Genomic DNA, 21,601 nt, shown 5'->3' on the forward strand with positions numbered 1-21,601 from the left:
CCTACTTTACATATAATCTCACTCTGGGGTTAAGGGTCAATAAGGATACCATAAGAGCAAATAACAGTACTTACCCATCTTGTTCTATGTGGTCTCCATGCTACACATATTGCAAGTGTGTGTTTGTGTCTGGATTTTCTGTTCACAACACACCAGTGATTTTCTGTTCACAATACACCCGTGATTTTCTGTTCAAAACACACCCGTGATTTTCTGTTCACAACACACCAGAGGACGTACCATCAGGTTTTCCTGTTCTCACCTTAAGGTACACCTGAAAAAAAGCGACTTTTTATTACCATTTTTTTGGGAAAATAAACAATCCTAGTTCCTTTATATTGACCAGCTCATTGCTATATAACTGGATTGAAATGTATATATGTATATACATGATGCTGTTTCACAAGTTATAAAGTAATTCATCAGATATACAGAGTAGAATGATGAAAGGCCAGGTAAAGTCATGGTGAGAGTAGAATGATGAAAGGCCAGATAGAGTCATGGTGAGAGTAGAATGATGAAAGGCCAGGTAAAGTCATGGTGAGAGTAGAATGATGAAAGGCCAGGTAGAGTCATGGTGAGAGTAGAATGATGAAAGGCCAGGTAAAGTCATGGTGAGAGTAGAATGATGAAAGGCCAGGTAAAGTCATGGTGAGAGTAGAATGATGAAAGGCCAGGTAGAGTCATGGTGAGAGTAGAATGATGAAAGGCCAGGTAAAGTCATGGTGAGAGTAGAATGATGAAAGGCCAGATAGAGTCATGGTGAGAGTAGAATGATGAAAGGCCAGGTAAAGTCATGGTGAGAGTAGAATGATGAAAGGCCAGGTAAAGTCATGGTGAGGTTGCTGATTTGTGTACCTTGTCACGTGGTGACGTCACGTGATCTCCAGCCTCACAGCATCAACATACATTGCTCTGGTGTTCCACTTAAAGATTAAAGGTCCTTGATAACTTTCCTAGTATCTGTTTATAGTCACTTGTGATGTCTTAGCTGATATGTTTTTGAAATATCTAATGAACGTTGATTGGTAAAGTGGTAATATCTTGTATTAGAGGTAGATGTTGACGAGTGCATCAGACTACCGTCAAGGTGGGAGTAATTTGTAGATTTTTATCAGTAATTGTTGTTGTAAGGAGTAATAATCGGTAACATTAGCATTAGGGGTGCTGAAACAGTACTTTGAAGTAAGTTGATATTGTGTCTCCAGACATGTGGAAATATAGGCGCTGGTGGGTCATGATATTATGCCAACATTTTTCATGGTGTTCATTTGGCTTCTTATTTCGTATATTTCGAACTCGTTCACTGAGCACTGGGGTAGACCAGGGTTGGGTGGAGCTTGCTATTTGAGGGTTTTAAAGACTGAATAGTTTGACTGTTATCAATCTTACTCTATTTGCTCAGAATGACCCCCCCCCCCCCCAACCATTTCTTCTCACTAGACATTGTGAAAACAAAAGTACCAATTTGGCATTACAGCACTGTATTATGAGTGATTTTAGCATTACAGCTCTGTAACGTGAGTGATATTATCATTACGTCCCTGGAGTATGAATGATATTAGCATTGCAGCTTTGGGGTATGAGTGATATTAGCATCACAGCTCTGTAGTATGAGTGCTATTGAAAGTTGTGCATCGTGATTAGGATGATTTTTATAGTTTATGATGATGAATACAAAGTGGCTGTAGAAGTAATTGGTGGGAACAGTATGTAGAAGACTGTGAAAACACGAGTTAGGGATGCCTTCTGCAAGTACCCTGTAAATGGTGAGGCGTTAAAAGCTAAGAAGCGGCACTGGAGTGTAACAGTTAAGGATAGATAGATAGATAGGCTTTGGCTCCTTTTAAGAGCAGTCATGAAATGCATGGTGCTTTTCATGCATACTGAAGAATATGTTAAGTAATAAGATTACATTAGCTTTGGTGAAGTTACGAGACAATATACCAATTGCACTGATTATAACCTTTAACATCTGATACCTTGTAGAATGCATGGAACTATCAGGTACATAATTGATAGATCAGTATTGGTGAGGGCTATGGCAATCAACAAGGAGGTGATGTTAATGAATTTAGAAAATGGTGAACCACATTTAAGGAATCAATGAAAATCTCAGGAAAATTCCTGTAGCAGATGAAATTGTACTCATCTTTGATATATTGATTATTTTCCTAATGAGCTAGAACTGGTTAGTAAAACTTTATTTTGCTGTCTGGTTCATTTTTGATGTTTTCTCTCCCTCACACCATTTCTGGGTTACATTTAGTTACATTTGGGAGCCAGTGGGTGGAGCTGTCCAGCTAGGGGTGAAGTAAGGATGATTGGCTCGATTGTTTTAGCCATACACTTTCCTGAGGCTTCAAGATAACGATGGATATGAACTTTTCCATTATCTCAGTGGGCTTAGGTCAGTTAGAAATTGTCATTTTGCTCATCATAACTGGTACATATACAAATCTGTGGTTATTTGTCATAGGAAGTAAAATAATCAGGAATAGGAAGTAAAATATTATGTGAAGGAATATGTGATTATGTTTTTTGCTTGCTTCCTGCTGTTTCCATATCTACATTTGCTGCTTGATGGATAAAGAATGGTTAAAAATCTTTTGTTTTCTTCAATAACAACAAAATAAGGTAAATTTGGTTAATAGTAAAAGTTTAGTGAAACTTAATATATTCTGTTTGTAAATGTGTTTCACTTATTTTTATATTATTTAACCCAACCACTTATCAGTAGTTTAGTATCACAGGATTAAAAGATTATCCCAACCATACTTTGTCATACTTTATTCTATTTTATAAAGACTAGAATGTCAGGTATTACTGCACACCATATGCATATGGTTATACCTTGAGTGAAAATTCACCTTCAGCAAAGTTGCATTATTGTCGCTGGATGAAAGTGAGTAAAGTCTCGTTAAGGAACTTCTTGCTCCAGGAGGGTCCATCATTCTCTGCTCTGGGTTGTAATGGAGCAGTGAAACTGCAGGTGCCTCTCTTTTTCTTTCTAAGACAGCAAGGGCAATTGAATGCCCTAATTAAAGCCATCTCATTGATGCTCTCTCTCTCTCTCTCTCTCTCTCTCTCTCTCTCTCTCTCTCTCTCTCTCTCTCTCTCTAAATATATGTTGGAAAGGATCCCAAGTGTAACTTACCATAACCAATGCATTGCTGTGCTTACACTAATTAAACTCTGAAGACAGAATTATGCTTTCCTAAATTATATTCTGAAGACAGAGTTGGGGTCGTCATGTTCCTCTTGTCACATTTACACCCAAAAACATTGTGTTTTAGTGTGCATAATTGATAATACATATATTTTTTTTCCTAGATATGTCAATATTCAGGCCAGGACTTTTCAAGGGCAAGGTGGCTGTAGTGACAGGAGGTGCTACAGGCATAGGAAGGGCCATCACAGAGGAACTCCTTTCCCTTGGTAGGACTTTTATTTGTTTTATGTAGAAATAGATTGCTTGCATCAATAATAGGATTTGTAATAGAAGTAGAGAATATTCTAGCAGTTTCAGAATCAGTGTTTTTTTTTGTGTGTTATAATGTCACATTTAAAATGACTTAGTGAAATATATAGCCACTGTATGTATGGATCTTATGACTGATACCCTGTTAATGATTAGATGTTTTCATTGCTCATGAGTCAGTATATACTATGATACTGATGTCCAATACCCACAAATCAATATTTGTGTACAATTAAATACAGTACAAATGAGGTTCCCAAGGAACTGTTCTTTCTCCAACTCTCCTCAGTCTTTTCATGTGAAAATCTTCTCATTTGTAGATGACTCTTGCACTACAGTCCGACAGAGAATGGGATAATGCAGTTTCTTCTCTTTTTCTTTTTAGTAAGCTTTCACACTATCCAACAGTTGTCCCCCATACCCCATGTATCCTTAACACGTCCCATAAAGCATTCCACTCGACTGTCACATGCATTCTCCAAATCTATAAAAGATGCATACAGCTTCTTACCTTTTGCCAAAGACTTTCCCACAGTCAGTGTCCTCACAAAAATCTGATCCACACATCCTTCATCTCTCCTAACACCCCCTTGTTCTTCTCTCATTGTGCATTCATTCACTTCCACCTCTTATCAAGTCGCATTCTTGCTACACTTTTCCAAATATATTCAGCTGACTTATTCCCTTATAATTGCTACTTACATCCTTAGCACCTTTTCCTTGAAGTAAAGGAACAATATTAGCTATCACCCAGTTTTCAGTCATAACCTTCTGCTTCCTTGCTGAATTACACATCAAATGCATCCACTCTGTCACACTTTATCCTCCATACTTCAGCATTACAGTCATTATCCCATCCACTCCAGGTATCTTTTCTACCTTCAACCTTATTATTGCCCTTTTACCTCCCATTTTGCTACAGGCTCCTATGCTTTTATCTTTTTCCTTCCATCCTCTATATCTGTGCATGTAACAGCTGCAGCCTCATGTTCTTTCACATTCATCATTTCTTCAAAATGCTCTCTGTGTGCATGTGTGAAAGTTGATGGAGAGTTAAGCAAAAGTTTTGGAATACATATGAGTGTGAGGCATACCTTTGTGATGTCAATGTGGCTTTTTTAAGTATACATGGATGGCATGATAGGAGAGATGAAAGCAAAACTAAGGAAATGGGTTGCAGAGATGGCATGTGATGGTGAGGTATGGTGGTCAGTAACAAAGCAGTTTGCAGATGATATGTGTTGTTTACTGAAAGTGGAGTTGCAGAAGGTTATTATTATGTTTTATGCGTATAAGCGTAGGAAAGTGAAGGTAAATGTGAGTAAAAGTAAAGTGATGGTGTTTGAAAGGAAATAGAATGAAAGTAAAGATTTTGCAAAGCCCTAAAGCTTGAGAGAAGAAAGTGCACTAAACTTTACTATAGATTTGGGGAGAAAGACTGGAAGAGATGACATAATTTGTCTCTAGTAGCTACCTTCGGTAAGTTTGATGGTATGGAAGGATAGATAAGGGAGAAAACAGTGTGGGGTAAGAGAGACGTAGGGTACTTTTCATGGAAAAATGAAGGGTAAATGTGTAACTATCGAAGTAGAAAAAGGATTAAGGGACACTATAATCCTCCCGACCTTGATTTATGCAGTCATGATACAGAGTGAGTCACAGAAGTCAAGAATCCAGGCTGTGGAAATGAGCTATTTGAGAGGAGCATGTTGTACAAACTACATGGAATCTAGAAAGAAATGAGGTGGTGTATGAGAGATTTGATACGGCAGAAAATGCAAAGGGAGTGGTAGAGTAAGTGAAGCTTAATACTTTGAATTGGTTTGGGCATATGAAAAGAATGCAACACAGAATTTACAAGCAGAGTGTATGATATTACATTTATAGGTGTTGGTTTGAGAGGAAGACCAACTGTGACAAGGGGAAATGGTGTAAGAGTACTGAAGGGAGAGAAATGGTGGGAAAATAATATGTGGAAAGGTGTATGCAAGGGAGGCATGTAATAAGAAAGATAAGTGGAGACTTTTTTGCCATGGCCACCTGCTTGACAGGAGTTCTTGGAGGACTGGCATCAGAGATGGCTCATTTTAGGATTAGTAAGATTTTTCCTTTTGTTTCAATTAAGTGAAATTCTGTGAAATCTATCTTTACCTCATCCATTTACATGTTTTAGATTTTAGTTCAAAACAGATAGCCTAGACATGGGCCAATAGGCCCCATTTTTTCTGTCTTCCCCATGAACTCCCATGTATCTCATAGTCACATCACAGGTCAGTGACACTAACCTAGCAGCAACAAACATGAATCACTGTATCACAGTTTGGTCATTGGCTAACTCAAGACAGAATGACTGCATCACCACAAAAATCAACCATTGCCCTCTTAAATGTCTGACAAATTTGAATTCAACCTGCATGCTCCCATCACCATTATATAGTCAAACTCTCCCTCTCAACTAAACTTTAAACATAATGGCCTTTACTTACAACACATGTGACATTCGCTCCACAAACTTCAAATGCCAACACAGAGGCTATAAACAAATTGAATGTCCCCACAGATCTGGATAGAAAAAGATGCCCTTAGTGTTTTCTTTGGACAATTTGTCCTCATTCCTGAACTGTGCCTCACCTGCCTGGTTACTTACTCTATTTAAAGCATATATAACAAAGCTGCAAACTACACAGATAAGAGCACTCAAAATGATTACCATCTTCTTAGCAACCAAAAAATTCTTCCTGAAAATAGAGTTCCAATACAATCTCATTTCTTTTAACTAAGGGATTCACATCTTTGTAGTAGTGCTGGATCCCTCCAATGTAAACAACTCAAAGCCAGCCATGATCTTCTAAGTGGAAATAAAAACTTAACCCTACTTTACTCTTTAGCAACCTGTATTTACAGATTCCCCCACCCCCATCCCCCAACAAACACAACTTTATACAAAATGTACTGAAATGACCCAACAAACACTAAGCATCTGCCCTCCCAACCCAGTCTTAAACAGCACTGCACCAGATGTACACCCATCTGAAGTCATAGTTCCCACACTTGTACAAATAATCCTTTCTTATCTGCATTGGAGAGAACATCCATCTCAGTAGTCCTACAAACACTGATTCAGCTTAATGCAAGACCCAAAGATGCAACTTTTGCATCTTAAACACTGAACTCTTATTCCTCAGTTGTATTGTACTTACTAACAAAGACATACACACAACATTACACTTCTTAACCTGTGTTCCCTATAATGGAAATGGCTGGTTTCCTGAGTGCTGCAAGAGCCCTGCAGAAGGGGCACCTAAGGCAGGAGGGTAAAGTAGTGTATAGATATATAGATAAATTGTTTGTGCACTCTTTTAGTACACTTGTACAAAAATTGTTTCACATTTTCTGATGTAGTTTGTACTACAGGTTGTAAGGTGGTAATTGCATCCAGGAAAGAAGAGAAATTAAAAGAGGCAGTTAAGGAACTGTATCCAGATGGCACAAGACTTCGAAGAAAAGTCTGTGATATCAGAGATGAGAACCAAGTTAAGTTAGTATTCTAAAACTTTTAAGAAGTTTTAATTAGGATGGAAAAGTTAAAATGAAATGTTTTCTGTGTTTCTATGGAACTCACTAGCTGAACCCTTTTTAATACCATTTTTTAGAAATTCATGCAGCTTCAGAATTCCTTGAGCCTACAAATCCCAGTATAATACCTCCTATTCTTCATATAATTCTTGTTTCGAGAAGCTTATGACTATCATTCATTTTGACGCCTCCAACATCTGTGAATGCTAAGCAGGGAATCATGGAAGATTTATACCCCTTATCAAACCTAACTTAATCCAGGTGGCTTTTGGTGAGTTCTTTGGTGTATTGTATAGATTGTTATTCACATGAATATGTTTTTATTTATAATTATGTGCTTGATTTCTTTTAGTTGTTAACTTTCCAAGTTTTGCACAGTTTTCTTTGACCACATGATGAGACTGAATTAAGGGACTTACAAAACTTGGCCTCGTTCTCATTTTGGGTCATTGAACTGTTTCATTTCTGAGTGAGGCATTTACTGAGGAAAGAATATAATGATATTGTTTTTGGAGTGCAACAAAAGTATGAGAAAACAGATCGGAGGCTTTCACATTGTATACTGTTACGAACACGTGTGTATGTGTCCACATGTACGTATATGTGTATGGTGTGCCTTTGTGTAGGGTGTTGTTGCTATCGGCTTGGACCTCACTTCCCTGACCGTGTTAATTGTCTTAGTAATTCTGTGAAGCAGATGTTGACCAGTCCTCCAGCACCCAAACCCTTACCAGCGGCGTCAGGTCAAGGCGTGGGGCCAGCTGCAGGGTATGTCATCCCGTATGTTCGCTGCTGTCGTGGACAAGGGAACAAAGGATTTTGAATTCACGCCATATGTGGGCCGGACCTTAGGCCTCCTTCAGCCAATCACGTCAAGATGAGGGCTTGACAATACAGATGATGCTAGTCCATTTTCTAAGACCGAAGAGTTGTGTAGGACAGCAAATTACTTTCATGATGTGTGTACGAAGAGGTTATTAAAAGGAAAGGGTAGTAAGAGCTTGGTTTTTAATGTTTGAAAGAGACTGATAATTTCATCATAATATCAATTTGCTTGGAAAAAAAAAATCATGTTTTAAAGCAGTTAAGGTTTATACATAAATTGATAGATAAAGATGGCAGTGACAATAAAATGATGCAAGAAGTCTTATAGGTGCTCAAAGAGGAATGGTTAGTGACTTAGAGGTGCTCTAAGAGGATTAGTTAATGGAAAGATGATGTATGAAATGAGCAATAACAGTGCAACAGAGGAGCGATTGTAGCTCATGTGAATGTAAATTTTTTTAGTGTTTATAGGTACACAGAGAGAGAAAAAGGTTAGAACAGTAGTGATGGATGATCTGCTTTGTTTATTTATTTATCTACATCTCTGATGCCTGTTGCAATAGGAACTCCCTCAGAGGGGTGGCCACTACAGTAGAGTCACCATAACCCGTGAACTCCAGTGCCACTTTGTAGCCTTTAGTGCCTCACCCTTAACAGGCCACTGGCAGAGGGCAACTCTAGTGCAGTGTTTCCTGAGGTTCCTGTCTGATGTTCCTACTGACTACTATATAATGCTCCTACCAATTACTTCTACCCACTATTTCTACCTAATGTTCCTGCCTAAATGTTCTTACTCACTACTTCTATCTACTGCTCCTACCATTTTGCCAAAAGGCAAGACTATTCCATAGTACTCATCACAGGAAAAACTAGTTATCAATAATGAGCTGTGTGAATTAAGTGTTGTCGAGTGTTACGTAAGGCGAGGAAAGATTGTTTGATAAGATCTAAACGAATACAAGATGTCAGAATTTTGGTATAAGTACAGTATTACAATGGTACTTTGGAAAAAGCTTGTTTAGGTGATTCAGCCATCTTGAATGTATGGCAGTTAAGAGGTTGATGAAGCTTTACAATTGTATTTTATAAGATATTAAAAGGAAAGAAAGACAGGAAAAAGTTATAGATACAGTGAATAAGGGTTTCAGGTTGATGTAGCATCAGGTGGGGTTGTTATGAGAATGATTGTGTTAAGTGCAGGCACTTTGCACACTTTGGTCATGAGAGTGAAAATACAAGCTTTCTTGACAGGTTAGTGTATAGTATGTATTGATATAGATCAGCTACATATACTGTAGTATGGAAAACTGTTCTCTTGATCACATGAGTGATTTGTTGAGGATATATATGTGTGAATGATATGTGAAAATGTATGCAATGAACCCACATCTTGGAAATGGAAATTGAAGAAAATCATTGGTTATCTGAAGATGATTCATGTCTTTCAAAAAGTGAGCACCTGTTATGAGGGTTGCTTTAGTATCTATCATTCATGTAAAATATCTTCAGAAGAGTGAAGTTGGTGAAAACATTACACTCTCTTACACAAACCAACTCATTAATCAGAAGCAGGATTCTTTTTTGATACAGTGCCACAGTAGTAGCATGGCTGAACTTAGTTGAAGTAGAGGATGAAGTTGCTTATGTTTATATTCCTTATGCTGAAGTTCCATCTACAGAAATCTAATCAGCTCAACACTGAGTGACTTTGGAAAGGTAGACTTTCTTGTGAACAATGGTGGGGGTCAATTTATGTCGCCTGTGTCCAAGATGAGCCTCAAGGGCTGGAATGCTGTTGTAACAACCAACCTTACTGGCACCTTTTTGATGTGTAGGGAAGGTACTGTACTTGCTTTGATCAGTAGCCTGAGGAGTGTGATTAATGCTAGGTTGTCATATTTGATATAATTATGTGTGTGAATACTATTGTTTCAGATAAACAAATGATACATGAAATGAAAAAATATACTCTTCCTGCATTATAGACGACTGCTTTTTCATCAGTCCATGGTCAGTGGATGAGAGAAAATGGTGGTGTGATTGTTAACATCATTGCGGATATGTTCCGTGGCTTTCCAATCATGGCTCACACAGGAGCAGCTCGTGCAGCAGTTGACAACTTGACCAAGGTATTTGTTGTGTATTTCTTTTCATTGCCCTCTCATTTAATTGTCTGTGTATTTATATAGATCTTAACAAACGTAATTTGAAAACAGGTATGATTTATTTTTATTTATGGAGTTGCGTTGCTGGTGAATTGATTTAAAAAGTGTATACACTTTGGCTACGTAGAAAAATGGTCATTTGCTTGATGGTCAGAGAAAGGTTGTAATTGTTCCACTGTACTAAGAGAAAGGAAATAAGAACTGTTGTAAGGTTTTTAAAGGGACATGTTCTGGCAAAGTCCTGTAAGTCATAGGATTGTGATTAATCACATCTAACTAAATTACCAACCTCATATAGATAATGAACAAGGAAGGGAACAGGGTTTGGAGCAAGCTCTGGAGATGAGAAACTTGTGTAGCATCTCTGAATTTTGAAAATGCAAAGTATTAATACTCCCCACCTTGTTATGATCCTCAAAAATAGATGAGGGGTCAGGTTGTTATCTTCTCAAATCAGATAATTGAACTTGTGAAAGCCAGCCATAAAATAGAAACAGTCCTGTACACGATTGCATAAGGCAGACACTTTGGTCCATCCCAGATGGTGTAATAAAGGGGCCATGTACCAATGCATTCTGTAAAAATCATATGACAGGTGATCGTATGCTTAGTGTTGGCAAGAATCTTTGTGCTTGATAAGACAGGTATATGATCGTTAGCTATTAAGGATTATGTCCAATTCATCTTAGATTTTAATATGAGGATTTACTGATCAGGCTGCTATTCAACATTGCCTTATCCTATAAGTGGACTCTTTTACGTCTCATTGTTATACTCATTGTTATAATAGGAGTTTGTGAACAAGGCTTATTACAGGTAATTCAGAGAGGTGAATGAAAAAGCTAGATTACTTGTTTGAGTGTAGGGAAAAATGAAAATAAAACATACAGTATTTACAGACTGGTCACCTCAGTGTTTTTTAGATAGAGGAAGAAATTTTTTTTAGAACTATCTAAAACTTAGATAGTTTAGATTCTTTAGATTAAGAATACCTTTCATATCCAATGCAGCTCATGTGTCACTGATAACTTGATGTATGATTACAGTTTTTTAAAACATAGTAATCATATTGGCTCAGTCTCTTTCAGTAGAGTGGGCTCACGATGGGGTTCGGGTAAATGCTGTGGCACCAGGAAGCTCCATTTACTCACCAACAGCGGCTGCAAACTATGGAGACCGAAACATCTTTGGTGCAGTACGTGAAGCCATTCCAACAAAAAGACTTGGAACACCACAAGAGGTTTGTATCTAATGAATGGTGTAGTGTTTTTGATACAGTAAATGTGGCAAAGTAGTTTGAGAATGAATTATGTGCCACAGAATGGATATTATTATAACAGAGAATGAAGTTGATAAAAAAAAGGACTTTATTTCCCTAAAGATATGCTGAGACTGACAATGAAAAGGAAGATATAGCAAGTTTAGTGATATCCTAATGGCTTCTTTACCATCATTCCATCTCCTCTATTTTCATACATATTCGTCATTTCCCACCTAAGCAAGGTAGCCTTAAGAACAGCGGACTGAGTCTAAGAGGAAAAATCCTCACGACCCCCTTCTCAGTTTCTTCTTTCGGAAAAGTAAATATAGGAAAGGAGGATTTCCAGCCCCCCGTGCTCCCTCCCCTTTTAGTTGCATTCTTTGACACGCAGGGAATACATAGGAAGTATTCTTTCTCCCCTATCCCCAGGGATGTGGTTGGGGAACTGTGGTTTCGGTGCATTACACATGACAGCTAGAGACTGGAGTGTGAACGAATGTAGCCTTTTTGTCTGTTTTTCCCAGCGCTTCCTTGTTGAAGCAGGGGTAGTGACGCTATTTCCTGTGTGGTGAGGTAGCAACAGGTTGGATGAAGGCAAGCAAGTATGAATATGTACATGTGTATATATGTATATGTGTGTATGTATATGTTGATATATATATGTATGTATATGTACGTGCATAGGCATTTATATGTATATGAGTGGATGGGCCATTCTTTGTCTGTTTCCTGGTGCTGTGCTACCTCACTAACGCAGGAAACAGTGGTTAAGATAAATAAATAGAATATATATATATATATATATATATATATATATATATATATATATATATGGTAAAGTGTGTGAAAGAAGAAAGTTAAGAGTAAATGTGAATAAGAGCAAGGTAATTAGGTACAGTAGGGTTGAGGGTCAAGTCAATTGGGAGGTGAGTTTGAATGGAGAAAAACTGGAGGAAGTAAAGTGTTTTAGATATCTGGGAGTGGATCTGGCAGCGGATGGAACCATGGAAGCGGAAGTGGATCATAGGGTGGGGGAGGGGCGAAAATTCTGGGAGCCTTGAAGAATGTGTGGAAGTCGAGAACATTATCTCGGAAAGCAAAAATGGGTATGTTTGAAGGAATAGTGGTTCCAACAATGTTGTATGGTTGCGAGGCGTGGGCTATGGATAGAGTTGTGCGCAGGAGGATGGATGTGCTGGTAATGAGATGTTTGAGGACAATGTGTGGTGTGAGGTGGTTTGATCGAGTAAGTAACGTAAGGGTAAGAGAGATGTGTGGAAATAAAAAGAGCGTGGTTGAGAGAGCAGAAGAGGGTGTTTTGAAATGGTTCGGGCACATGGAGAGAATGAGTGAGGAAAGATTGACCAAGAGAATATATGTGTCGGAGGTGGAGGGAACGAGGAGAAGAGGGAGACCAAACTGGAGGTGGAAAGATGGAGTGAAAAAGATTTTGTGTGATCGGAGCCTGAACATGCAGGAGGGTGAAAGGAGGGCAAGGAATAGAGTGAATTGGAGCGATGTGGTATACCGAGGTTGACGTGCTGTCAGTCGAGTGAATCAAGGCATGTGAAGCGACTGGGGTAAACCATGGAAAGCTGTGTAGGTATGTATATTTGCGTGTGTGGACGTATGTATATACATGTGTATGGGGGGGGGGTTGGGCCATTTCTTTCGTCTGTTTCCCTGTGCTACCTCGCAAACGCGGGAGACAGCGACAAAGTATAATAAATAATAAATATATATATATTATCCCTGGGCATAGGGGAGAAAGAATACTTCCCACATATGCCCTGTGTGTCGTAGAAGGTGACTAAAAGGGGAGGGAGCGGGGTGCTGGAAATCCTCCCCTCGCTTTTTTTTTTTTTTTTTGATTTTCCAAAAGAAGGAACAGAGAAGGGGGCCAGATGAGGATATTCCCTCAAAGGCCCAGTCCTCTGTTCTTAACACTACTTCGCTTACGCAGGAAATGGCAAATAGTATGAAAGAAAAAGAAATATATTCATATGTATGTATACGTTGAAATGCATATGTATGTATATGTGTGTGTGTGTGTGTGTGTGTGTGGGCATGTATGTGTATACATGTGTATGTGGGTGGGTTGGGCCATTCTTTTGTCTGTTTCCTTGCGCTGCCTTGCTAACGCAGGAGACAGCGACAAAGTATGATAAATATAGATATATATTTTTTTTCATACATATGTGCCATTTCCTGCATTAGTGAGGTAGCACCAAGAACAGAGAACTGAGCCCCAGGGGCATGCTGTAACATGTATTAACAGGACAGTGATAATGAAATAGAAAGGCAAAGTAAAAAGTTCATGTTAAAGAGAGTCTTGTTTAAGAGTTGTAATGACTGAAGTATTGCATGTAACACCATCCATTAAATGTAGAAAATAACAATGCAAGTAATTAAGGCAATATTTATAGCTCCCTTATAAAATTATGTTCACATTGTATCATATATTTAGGTGGCATGTGCAGTATGTTTCTTGCTGTCTCCAGGAGCCTCATTCATTACTGGTGAAACCCTGAAGGTTGATGGGGGCGGCAGCCTTTATTCCCCTCTCTTTTGGCAAGTTCAAGGTGAGCTCTTATATGTAGCTACACAAGATGTGGACCCTGTAAATTGTGTATTCAAATATCAAATAGTTGTGCTTCAAGGGAGCAAGTTACTGTGTACTGTGGAAGCAATTTTTATCTCTTGATTTAATTGAAATGTTTTATTTCTTTACATATTGATGTGCCATCATATCAAGGCAGATTTACATATAAACCATCATTTTAATTTTTCAAAACGTGCTCAGCTTCCTTCCTTAGTAAGGTAGCATCAGGAACAGATGGCTAATCCCATGAGGTAAAATCTCTCAGCTCCAGTTCCTTTTAAAGTGATGATACTGTTGGGAAGAATCTCCAACCTACCCATGCCTGTCCTTTTAGTTGCCTTTTGTACCTTGTAGGAGGTACATGGGTAGTATACTATCTTCTTTGTCTTCAAGAATATATTGCATATCACAGCATCATTGATGGTGCATCTAACCCAGTGAATGGTGAGTTCTGTGACCTGTTGATAAGGAAATTCTCCTTGATGCATTAGGTGAGATATACCCCTAAGTTTTTCTTTTCCCAAAGCATTTTCTGGACCCAAGTTAAAAATCCTTTAAATAGAGCTTTCCATCACAAAGGAATACAAAGAAATTCAAACACTAACAGACCCCTGAGTCCCTTTTAGGCTTTTTGCAATAGAAGAAGAGATGAATCTCTAAGATCATTGTGGTAAGAGTAAAGACATAAGTTTTTAAAACAAAAATATTCTAGACTTCTCATGTAGGTTGGTTGAAAATAATGTCAAGCAGGGATTTAAAGTGAAATATTTATCATCTTTTTAAACATATCTATGGTAATACTTTCAACCAATGTAATTGTTACTTTGCTTCATTTAAGGTCAAATGTTTGCCCACAAGTCTGTAATCATTACTACAAGTGAAATCAAATGAATCTGTCCCTAAGTAGCTTGTTAGTTCAAGATTATGGAAGCCTTTGATGATTTTGAATACCCATGTAAATCACCTCTTAACCCTCTCTTTTCTAAACTAAATTGATTTCAGGTATTTATTTGATTTTCATTGGATTTGTCTCTCGGTTTGGGAATCATCTTGGTAGCTCAACTCTGTATTCTCTGTATTTTTTATAGTAGGGTAACCAAAACTGTACATGACATTCAAGTTGGGGATGCACTAGGAACCTAAATTCAATAGCCCTACCTTTAAACGCAAGCATTTTGTTCACCCAGTGCACTGCTTTCTTGACTTTAGATTTCAAGAGATTATTACACCCAAGTCTTTTTCATCATTTATCCCTTGTAGTTCAAGAGAATTCATACTGTAGGTTGCCTTTTCATTTTTGACTACTGATATGTATAACTTTGCACTTTTCCCTATTAAAATTCATATGCTACCTGTTAGCCCAATCATCAGTTTCTCTCTCCCACTTAAAGCTGAAAATGTTGTTTCTGTAGTAGATTTATATCCCAGCTTAGTAGTTTCTGCAAATATTGATATCTTACAATGAAGCTCATCATCAATATCATTAATATATATGAGAGAGAACCTTGTGGCACAGCACTTGTTTTGTTCAACCATTTTGAGGGTTGACCCTTATTTGCAAATCTATGTGTACAGCCAGTCAGCCAATTTTCAAATAACCAAAGTACAACCCCATCTACAAGTGCCTTAACTTATAGTTAGCAACCTTCACTTATTTATTATCTTTTGCCTTGTCCTGATTATGCCCAAATTATTTTCATCAAATGTCTGGTGTGCTTCATCAATCAGTTTTTGAGGATAATCTGTCAAAATTAATTTGGCTTTCCTTGCTGCTGCTTTTCCCAAATATATATTCATTATGTGAGGGACCATCATATGCTTGTAATCCCTGCAACTTTGAGGTTTCTCATTACAAAAGAGAAACCTTTACCCGTCCCTCATATCTTTCTTCCCTTGCTACTATGGCTACTATGTATCCTTTACTAAAGACAAAATGCATGCATAGCCAATGCAGAATTTCAATTGCAGAATCTTTCTTTCTTTAACAGAGCACAAAAAATTACCAGCACATACTTGGACTTACAAAATTCAGATGAAGATGAAGATGACAATTTACCAAAGGCGAAGTTGTAATGCTTACAGGTATGACTTCTGCATATAAAGTATCCAGCATATTAATATTACTCATTTTTGTGCTTCAAATGTAGAACATCTCTAGTTTTGTAAAACTAATGTATATATGATTGAGATCATCAGTAGTATTTTTAACCTCTAAAAAGCACCTTAGTCAGTATCTGTATATTTAGACTTAGTAATTCCAGGCAAAATGATGGTTTATCACCTCATTTGATGCTGTTGGGAGGGTTGTGACATAGTTTAGTGAAGATACAAAAGATTGTTGATATTCATAAAGATCCAGCAGTTAAGATTAGCCCTAAGATTTTTTTTCTCATACATGTTCACCATTTCCCATTTAGTGAGGTAGCACCAAGAACAGAAAAAGAAATGGCCTTATTTGATAGCATAAGCTGAGGTAATGCTAGGAAACAGACAAAAGAATGGCCCAACCTACCCACATACACATGTATATACAAAAACGCCCACACACACATATACATACATAGACGTACACATACATATACATACACAGACATATACACACATACACATTCATACATTTTGCCTTCATCCATTTTCCATTTAGTGAAGATACAAAAGATTGTTGATATTCATAAAGATCCAGCAGTAAAGATTAGCCCCAAGATTTTTTTCTCATACATGTTCACCATTTTCCATTTAGTGAGGTAGCACCAAGAACAGAAAAAGAAATGGCCTTATTTGATAGCATAACATAAGCCAAGGTAACGCTAGGAAACAGATGAAAGAATGGCCCACCCTACCCACATACACATGTATATACAAAAACGCCCACACACGCACATATACATACACAGACATTTTTTTTTTTTTTTTTTTTTTTTTTTTTTTTTTATACTTTGTCGCTGTCTCCCGCGTTTGCGAGGTAGCGCAAGGAAACAGACGAAAGAAATGGCCCAACCCCCCCCCCCCCATACACATGTACATACACACGTCCACACACGCAAATATACATACCTACACAGCTTTCCATGGTTTACCCCAGACGCTTCACATGCCTTGCTTCAATCCACTGACAGCACGTCAACCCCTGTATACCACATGACTCCAATTCACTCTATTTCTTGCCCTCCTTTCACCCTCCTGCATGTTCAGGCCCCGATCACACAAAATCTTTTTCACTCCATCTTTCCACCTCCAATTTGGTCTCCCTCTTCTCCTCGTTCCCTCCACCTCCGACACATATATCCTCTTGGTCAATCTCTCCTCACTCATTCTCTCCATGTGCCCAAACCATTTCAAAACACCCTCTTCTGCTCTCTCAACCACGCTCTTTTTATTTCCACACATCTCTCTTACCCTTACGTTACTTACTCGATCAAACCACCTCACACCACACATTGTCCTCAAACATCTCATTTCCAGCACATCCATCCTCCTGCGCACATCTCTATCCATAGCCCACGCCTCGCAACCATACAACATTGTTGGAACCACTATTCCCTCAAACATACCCATTTTTGCTTTCCGAGATAATGTTCTCGACTTCCACACATTTTTCAAGGCTCCCAAAATTTTCGCCCCCTCCCCCACCCTATGATCCACTTCCGCTTCCATGGTTCCATCCGCTGACAGATCCACTCCCAGATATCTAAAACACTTCACTTCCTCCAGTTTTTCTCCATTCAAACTCACCTCCCAATTGACTTGACCCTCACCCCTACTGTACCTAATAACCTTGCTCTTATTCACATTTACTCTCAACTTTCTTCTTCCACACACTTTACCAAACTTTACACTTTACACTTTACACAGACATATACATATATATATACATACACAGACATATACACATGCTCATATTCGTACATGCTGCCTTCATCCATTCCTGCCGCCATCCCGCCACACGAAATGACACCCCCCTCCACCTGCGTGCACTTCATGGAGTCAAATTCTTAGAAAGCTTTCATTTTATCATCTTCCTTTTTTAAAACCATAAATGCTGCACACTTATTCCTTTAGAATTTGCTCTATGATATGGGTGCACAATTGGTCTATATGCCCTCTTCCTTTCCTAAATCCACTATGCATCACCTATCAGGGAATTCTTTGATCTTTTTATCACAGTCAACCACTGATCTAGAATACTCCTTTTCACCCAAACCTGGAAGAATTGTTCCACTCTATTAATCATTTATTATTACTCAAACTTTTATATGGTGGAATTACTACTGCTGTAGTCCAGCCTACAGGCACATGACCACATATGCAGTGATTATGCCAGATTCTTCAAATATTCTCTTTTGTATTTTTCTCTTAAATTTATAATCCTTAGCTATTTTTTACATACTGAATATTTAGGTAACATTTGCCAACAAGTACAAGAATGTGTTCCCCATACAGTATCAAATGGCAGATGATAATAATATACAGGTATCTCGTAATGCCATTGAAGGAAGTTCCTGCATTCCTCATTTGTACCCAATAGCTTCCCTGTCTTGTGTAGTATCATTTCCAGGTAAGGTAACAAGGCATATCAATACATGATAAGACCAAGGAGAATGAGAATTTATCACTGCTTTTCATCCTGTCTTAAAATTTTTATGTAAAGAATGGCATGTGTATTGGTACTTTTCTTCTGTACACTACATACCAAAATGGGAATGATTTATGGTAATGCAATTGAGGAAAATGAGTTCTAAATTGGAATGGTGGATTCTGAGTAAGGATCTTGAATATATATGATGAAAAATGTGTTTCTACATTTCTGCATGATTTTACAAAAACGTACCTTTATCTTGTTTCTACCTTCAGTGGCTATAGGTGGATCTAAAGCATATGGTCTTTCAGATTATACAGATATTCAGCCTATTTTTCCATATCTAAAGATTTCACTCAAATTGTCATTGCTTTCAACTTACCTTAAATTGATGCTTTGGCAATTTATAATTCTCAACCAGGCTGTCTCATATATATATATATATTTCCGAAATGTGTATAATAATTTCTCCAGTTCATCATATATTAAAGTACATTTAGATTATGTAAAGGAAGCATAGCACCAAAGCATTCAAAAAAGCATGAGACATAAAGGGCCTTATATCTCATTGAATGCAGCAATATCAACAGACTGTACAGTATCAGCAAAATCACGAATTTTATGAATGAGATTATCAATTGAAACTTTATCATCCTCAACAGTACATAAGATTGATAATTTGTTAACCCCACTTGCAAGAGGGTTTAGTTTGCTTGCACCCCACTGAAGACCATCCACCTTAATTGAACGTACATGTTCCTCCATTGCCTTAATGTCAGTTCCATCATTCCTTGGTTTCACATCCAGCATCACAGAAGACTTGGCAGTAGTGCCAGGTTTCCTCAACTTTTTTTCAGCATAAGCTTGTAGCCGTTCTTCACGAGCTCTTGCTGCTTCCTGATCTTCTACATCTTCAGAACCAAAGAAATCAAAACCATGATCACTATCCCCACATTTTAATTCTTCATTCTTCACTTCTGAATTTGATATAGCTTCCATTAGTGTTTCACTTCCTTTTGTTGTCTCTTGACATTCATTCTCTTCTTTCATTGGTAAAATGGTAGGGGAAGTTAGACCATCTTGTAATGTTAACTTGAACTCAATTCCAAGCGACTTAATATGGTTGTACCAGCGAAGAGCATGAAGAAAGGTTTCTTCTGGAGCTTTAGTCAGGGCAGAGAACACCTCAACATCCACTTCTGAAGGGGCATGCCCACAGATGTAACTTCGTTCTTCTAGGTAGTCATTTAAAACCTGGAGTCCACAAGCTGTTTTCACATCACCAAAAAATTCCATTAATCTGAAAAAGTTTTATGCTCAATCAACATAGTATTACAATGTGAACATATATGCAAGTTTAATGCAATAAAACCCCAGTAAAAAGTTTGTCTGACTCAACAAAAACATCATTTCACTTGGGTGATGGCTGGCTACTCAAGCATTTAATGTGGCAAAGTTCAGATGAAAAAAATTACACAATTAGGTAACAAAGATGAAAGGATGAATGTAGTGGCATTGTTTTAGAAGAGCTGGCTAGTCTGGGGTCAAGGTGGCTTGATCCAATAGGGTAATGACAATCCAGGCAGGAAAGATAGGCCAGAAGCAAAATAAACAGTGGCAGACTTCTTTTAAGATTCTCAGATAGTCCAGCTATCAGAGTTGGTGGAATGATAACCTTACCAGCATGGTGTTGGACTAAGGGTTGCTGAGTGAATAGGGTGGTAGCTTCTAAGCAGAAATTAAGTGTAGGGGTACAAGATGACAAAGTTGCTTGGAAAATTTTCAGTATGTAGTAACAGCCTAGGGTAAGGGGTGGCATTCTTCTTGAAGTTAGCCATGGTTGCAGGGACAGGCTCTGCACACTCAATAAATATTCAGAACATCTGAATAATAGCTACATTCAGAAACTGTGAACAGTAAGCAATACTCTGTAAACCATTGTTATCAAGTTTCCCTTGCTTTGCTCTCATACTGAGAAATACAGTTTCACACCTACTTCACTATCCTTGAAGACATGTATGATGTGTTATGAAATCAGTATATCAGCTACTAATGTCCTTTAAATAGAAGTCTTTAAGACACTGCTTCTGCTTGATATAATTAAATATTCATAGACCTTAAGTATGCTAAATCTTACCTAGCCACATGGAAATAAAACTTGAAAAAATTTAAAGTGGTTTGTCACAAAATTTTAAAGTAGTTTGTCTCAAGATTGTAGTAAGTTGAGAGCACAAGGTCATTAGTTTTGTGAAAGCTGGGGGAAAAAAAATTACATGAGCCTTTTAGCTGCACATATTCTTCATAACATGGTAAAAAGAGTTCTGAAGTAATCTGAACAATCTTTTGCAAAATAATACTTATTTTAGACACAAGACATAAGGTCAGTAATTTCTGAAACAATTGTTATAAGTATCTTTATCTTAATATTTAGGAATAAAAGCTGCCCAGTTCAAAACTGCCTAAGAAAGGCCTAACAGTTGCTACAGGGTCTGGATCATGAACATTTATAAAGTTCCTAAATAAATATATAATGGGGCACAACAGTACATTGATATGCTTTTCTTTTTGAAAAAGTGATTAAAACCAATAATTTTCAAAGCAGTTTACCTCAAACTTACAAGTTACAAACACTGAATTTGAAACATACATAAGATGCACAAAATAAGAAACGGTTGCTTCACAGATATACGGTATGCATATAACCACACGAAAGCTACCTGTTTGAAAACAGTCCATACCAAATTAGCTGATGAGATTTAGACTAATCTGGAACATACAAGACAGAATAATTGTAATAGTGCTGATAAGATATTCAAATCATAAGTGGCTGGGAATGAAATATATAAAGCCTGAATATCATCTTACAGTGACCAAACAGATGTGCATATTAGATCTGTTACTTCCACTAATACCTCATCATTGCATGCTAGTTTAAGTAGTGTCTGCTGAATCAGCTGCACAACATAAAGCATGCATCAGCCACTAAGTGTCACCAAGGTAAGAAATGATCATACCTATAAAGAAGCTTATCAAGTGACAATATTGGTATAGTCATGTCATAATTTAATAATGTCTATTGTCTAAGTGAACAATGATTGAAATTATTTGCCTTTCA

At 37.7% G+C, this 21,601-nt stretch overlaps 2 protein-coding genes across 8 annotated transcripts in view; one reads left to right on the top strand and one right to left on the bottom strand.

The window, feature by feature from the left end:
* The first annotated feature begins 861 nt into the window (after positions 1 to 861).
* The window catches only part of LOC139748691 (peroxisomal trans-2-enoyl-CoA reductase-like), a 30,070-nt gene continuing 9,330 nt past the window's right edge, over positions 862 to 21,601 (top strand). For 5 of the 7 annotated variants that reach the window (XM_071662004.1, XM_071662005.1, XM_071662007.1 and 2 more), the window contains exons 1-8: positions 1,041 to 1,090; positions 3,334 to 3,438; positions 6,896 to 7,019; positions 9,562 to 9,722; positions 9,887 to 10,011; positions 11,126 to 11,287; positions 13,776 to 13,890; positions 15,899 to 15,992. In XM_071662004.1, coding sequence (XP_071518105.1) covers positions 1,060 to 1,090; positions 3,334 to 3,438; positions 6,896 to 7,019; positions 9,562 to 9,722; positions 9,887 to 10,011; positions 11,126 to 11,287; positions 13,776 to 13,890; positions 15,899 to 15,992 — 917 coding nt within the window. In that variant the 5' untranslated portion in view covers positions 1,041 to 1,059. Of the gene's footprint in view, positions 941 to 1,040; positions 1,091 to 3,333; positions 3,439 to 6,895; positions 7,020 to 9,561; positions 9,723 to 9,886; positions 10,012 to 11,125; positions 11,288 to 13,775; positions 13,891 to 15,898; positions 16,103 to 21,601 lie in introns of those variants that run through there. The other 2 variants (XM_071662003.1, XM_071662008.1) reach the window with 2 other exon arrangements.
* Positions 18,524 to 21,596, bottom strand: LOC139748692 (elongation factor 1-beta-like). The gene has a single exon (XM_071662009.1). The coding sequence runs from the start codon at positions 19,780 to 19,782 to the stop codon at positions 19,045 to 19,047; it is 738 nt and encodes a 245-aa protein (XP_071518110.1). The 5' UTR covers positions 19,783 to 21,596; the 3' UTR covers positions 18,524 to 19,044.

This window comes from Panulirus ornatus, chromosome 5 (assembly GCF_036320965.1).
Source record: "Panulirus ornatus isolate Po-2019 chromosome 5, ASM3632096v1, whole genome shotgun sequence".
NCBI lineage: Eukaryota > Metazoa > Arthropoda > Malacostraca > Decapoda > Palinuridae > Panulirus > Panulirus ornatus.